The following is a 5,000-nucleotide window of genomic DNA, read 5'->3' as shown; positions in this document are numbered from 1 at the left end:
CTCATCAAAACACACCTGACATCATGACATCATCAAAACACACCTGACATCATCCAAACACACCTGACATCATGACCTCATCAAAACACACCTGACCTCATCAAAACACACCTGACATCATGACATCATCAAAACACACACTGACCTCATCAAAACTCACCTGACATCATGACATCATCAAAACACACCTGACCTCATCAAAACACACCTGACATCACGACATCATCAAAACACACCTGACCTCATCAAAACACACCTGACATCATGACATCATCAAAACACACCTGACCTCATCAAAACTCACCTGACATCATGACATCATCAAAACACACCTGACCTCATCAAAACTCACCTGACATCATGACATCATCAAAACACACCTGACCTCATCAAAACACACCTGACATCATGACCTCATCAAAACACACCTGACATCATGACATCATCAAAACACACCTGACCTCATCAAAACACACCTGACATCATCAAAACACACCTGACCTCATCAAAACTCACCTGACCTCATCAAAACACACCTGACATCAGCAAAACTCACCTGACATCATGACCTCATCAAAACTCACCTGACCTCATCAAAACTCACCTGACATCATGACATCATCAAAACTCACCTGACATCATCAAAACACACCTGACCTCATCAAAACACACCTGACATCATGACCTCATCAAAACACACCTGACATCATGACATCATCAAAACACACCTGACCTCATCAAAACACACCTGACATCATGACATCATCAAAACACACCTGACCTCATCAAAACACACCTGACATCATCAAAACACACCTGACCTCATCAAAACTCACCTGACCTCATCAAAACACACCTGACATCAGCAAAACTCACCTGACATCATGACCTCATCAAAACTCACCTGACCTCATCAAAACTCACCTGACATCATGACATCATCAAAACTCACCTGACATCATCAAAACACACCTGACCTCATCAAAACACACCTGACATCATGACCTCATCAAAACACACCTGACCTCATCAAAACACACCTGACATCATGACATCATCAAAACACACCTGACATCATCCAAACACACCTGACATCATGACCTCATCAAAACACACCTGACCTCATCAAAACACACCTGACATCATGACATCATCAAAACACACACTGACCTCATCAAAACTCACCTGACATCATGACATCATCAAAACACACCTGACCTCATCAAAACACACCTGACATCATGACATCATCAAAACACACCTGACCTCATCAAAACACACCTGACATCATGACATCATCAAAACACACCTGACATCATCAAAACACACCTGACATCATGACCTCATTAAAACACACCTGACATCATCAAAACTCACTTGACCTCATCAAAACTCACCTGACATCATGACATCATCAAAACACACCTGACCTCATCAAAACTCACCTGACATCATGACATCATCAAAACACACCTGACATCATCAAAACACACCTGACCTCATCAAAACTCACCTGACCTCATCAAAACTCACCTGACATCATGACATCATCAAAACACACCTGACCTCATCAAAACTCACCTGACATCATGACCTCATCAAAACACACCTGACCTCATCAAAACACACCTGACATCATCAAAACACACCTGTTCTCTGATGTCCTGTCTCACCTGTTCTCTGACATCATGTCTCACCTGTTCTCTGACATCATGTCTCACCTGTTCTCTGACGTCATGTCTCACCTGTTCTCTGATGTCCTGTCTCACCTGTTCTCTGACATCATGTCTCACCTGTTCTCTGACATCATGTCTCACCTGTTCTCTAACGTCCTGTCTCACCTGTTCTCTGATGTCCTGTCTCACCTGTTCTCTGATGTCCTGTCTCACCTGTTCTCTGATGTCCTGTCTCACCTGTTCTCTGATGTTCTGTCTCACCTGTTCTCTGATGTCCTGTCTCACCTGTTCTCTAACATCATGTCTCACCTGTTCTCTGATGTCCTGTCTCACCTGTTCTCTGATGTCCTGTCTCAGCTCTCCCAGGATCTGGTTGAAGATGATGAGCTGACCAATCAGAGCCTTGGTGTGATCACCTGACAGAGAGCAGCATGAAGTCAGAACAGGTAACGGAGGTGAAGGGATTTAAATAAAGATTTATCCATTTCAAACACTCACCAAGTATGGAGTTCATCTCCCCGCTCACTGAAATCACAGGTAAACTCAGACAGGTGTGTGAGGACCATGACAGTGAAACACTCTTTAATGACCTGAACACTCAGAACACCCGACCCTGAACACTCAGAACTGTGACCTGACCCTGAACACTCAGAACTATGACCTGACCCTGAACACTCAGAACTATGACCCGACCCTGAACACTCAGAACTGTGACCTGACCCTGAACACTCAGAACTATGACCTGACCCTCAACTCAGAACTATGACCTGACCCTGAACACTCAGAACTGTGACCTGACCCTGAACACTCAGAACTATGACCCGACCCTGAACACTCAGAACTATGACCCGACCCTGAACACTCAGAACTATGACCTGACCCTTAACACTCAGAACTGTGACCTGAACACTCAGAACTATGACCTGACCCTGAACACTCAGAACTGTGACCTGAACACTCAGAACTATGACCTGACCCTGAACACTCAGAACTGTGACCTGACCCTGAACACTCAGAACTATGACCCGACCCTGAACACTCAGAACTATGACCCGACCCTGAACACTCAGAACTATGACCCGACCCTGAACACTCAGAACTATGACCTGACCCTGAACACTCAGAACTATGACCTGACCCTTAACACTCAGAACTATGACCTGAACACTCAGAACTATGACCTGACCCTGAACACTCAGAACTATGACCCGACCCTGAACACTCAGAACTATGACCTGAACACTCAGAACTATGACCTGACCCTGAACACTCAGAACTGTGACCTGACCCTGAACACTCAGAACTATGACCCGACCCTGAACACTCAGAACTATGACCCGACCCTGAACACTCAGAACTATGACCTGACCCTTAACACTCAGAACTGTGACCTGAACACTCAGAACTATGACCTGACCCTGAACACTCAGAACTGTGACCTGAACACTCAGAACTATGACCTGACCCTGAACACTCAGAACTGTGACCTGACCCTGAACACTCAGAACTATGACCCGACCCTGAACACTCAGAACTATGACCCGACCCTGAACACTCAGAACTATGACCCGACCCTGAACACTCAGAACTATGACCTGACCCTGAACACTCAGAACTATGACCTGACCCTTAACACTCAGAACTATGACCTGAACACTCAGAACTATGACCTGACCCTGAACACTCAGAACTATGACCCGACCCTGAACACTCAGAACTATGACCTGAACACTCAGAACTATGACCTGACCCTGAACACTCAGAACTATGACCTGACCCTGAACACTCAGAACTATGACCCGACCCTGAACACTCAGAACTATGACCTGACCCTTAACACTCAGAACTATGACCTGACCCTGAACACTCAGAACTATGACCCGACCCTGAACACTCAGAACTATGACCCGACCCTGAACACTCAGAACTATGACCCGACCCTGAACACTCAGAACTATGACCTGACCCTTAACACTCAGAACTATGACCTGACCCTGAACACTCAGAACTATGACCCGACCCTGAACACTCAGAACTATGACCTGAACACTCAGAACTATGACCCGACCCTGAACACTCAGAACTATGACCTGACCCTGAACACTCAGAACTATGACCTGACCCTGAACACTCAGAACTATGACCCGACCCTGAACACTCAGAACTATGACCCGACCCTGAACACTCAGAACTATGACCTGACCCTGAACACTCAGAACTATGACCCGACCCTGAACACTCAGAACTATGACCCGACCCTGAACACTCAGAACTATGACCTGACCCTGAACACTCAGAACTATGACCCTCACCTGGACACAACTGACTCCACATGCTAGCTTAGGTGTGTGTTTTTACACTCGTTTTTAACAGGTAGAGAGCGCTCGCAGCAGACGGAAAGCGCCCGGCGTCTTTTAACGGGCTGTACCCACATCCTCCTCGCTCTGCGTCTGCCCGGGCGCCCACACAGCAGCCGTCAACACACTGTTGTCATGGAGACCAGAGGGACATGCACAGACACTACCAAGAGGCTCAGCTAGGAAAGGGTTAATGTGAGCTGACCTGAGTTGTAAGCAGACGAGTCTCCCTGGAACGGACAGTCTGTCAGAGCTCCAGCTTTAGCAACACTGCCCCCTAGAGCCAGCCTGAGGGACTCCACTGCTCCCTGATGGAGAGACAAGGGATTTACACAGGTGTGTGTGTGAGTGTGTGTGTGTGAGTGTGTGTGTGTGTGTGTGTGTGTGTGTGTGTGTGTGTGTGTGTGTGTGTGAAACCAAGCAGGACAAAGAACTTTACGAAGAGGTTTTTATGACCAGGTGTGTGAGAGCTGTCCAGACAGGTGAACCTGAGCTGGTAGCCAATCAGGAGCCTTTAAACAAAGACGGGCCTGAAGATGAACAAGACAAGGACAAGGAGCAGGACAAGGACAAGGAGCAGGACAAGGACAAGGAGCAGGACAAGGACAAGGAGCAGGACAAGGACAAGGAGCAGGACAAGGACAAGGAGCAGGACAAGGACAAGGAGCAGGAAGCTGTGCTCCACATGCAGGGAGAGAACGTGACACTTCCTGTCAGTCTGACGCTCACCTGCAGCCGCGCGTACGACTTCTGCCCGTGTCTGATCTCCACCATCTCCGCCTCTCTGGGCAGAGGGACCAATGGTGGCACGCCCTGGCTGGAGTCGGCCAATCGGCAGTTGACGTAGAGCTCCATGTTCATGTGGTCGCGCTGAAGACCGCCGAGCCTCAGGATGATGGAGTGAGTCCGACCGTCGGCCAGCACGGCGTTCTGCAGGTTCACCGTGTGCAGCTTCCCGTCAGCACGC

The 5,000-nt window shown here is 48.0% G+C and overlaps 1 protein-coding gene across 2 annotated transcripts in view; it reads right to left on the bottom strand.

Annotated features, from left to right (window-relative positions):
• thbs3a (thrombospondin 3a) overlaps nucleotides 1-5,000 on the bottom strand; it is a 32,355-nt gene that overhangs the window by 16,803 nt on the left and 10,552 nt on the right. The window contains exons 3-6 of one of the 2 annotated variants that reach the window (XM_079344166.1): nucleotides 4,763-5,000; nucleotides 4,239-4,341; nucleotides 2,175-2,201; nucleotides 1,650-2,092 (exon numbers count right to left, since the gene is read on the bottom strand). The exon at nucleotides 4,763-5,000 is cut by the window's right edge and continues 16 nt beyond it. In XM_079344166.1, coding sequence (XP_079200292.1) covers nucleotides 1,650-2,092; nucleotides 2,175-2,201; nucleotides 4,239-4,341; nucleotides 4,763-5,000 — 811 coding nt within the window. The remainder of the gene's footprint in view (nucleotides 1-1,649; nucleotides 2,093-2,174; nucleotides 2,202-4,238; nucleotides 4,342-4,762) is intronic. The other variant, XM_079344167.1, reaches the window with a different exon arrangement.

The sequence above is a fragment of the Symphodus melops genome, assembly GCF_947650265.1.
Source record: "Symphodus melops genome assembly, chromosome: 5".
Taxonomy (NCBI): domain Eukaryota; kingdom Metazoa; phylum Chordata; class Actinopteri; order Labriformes; family Labridae; genus Symphodus; species Symphodus melops.
Note: the sequence above shows the minus strand (reverse complement) of the source record. Positions and strands in the feature narration are given on the sequence as shown.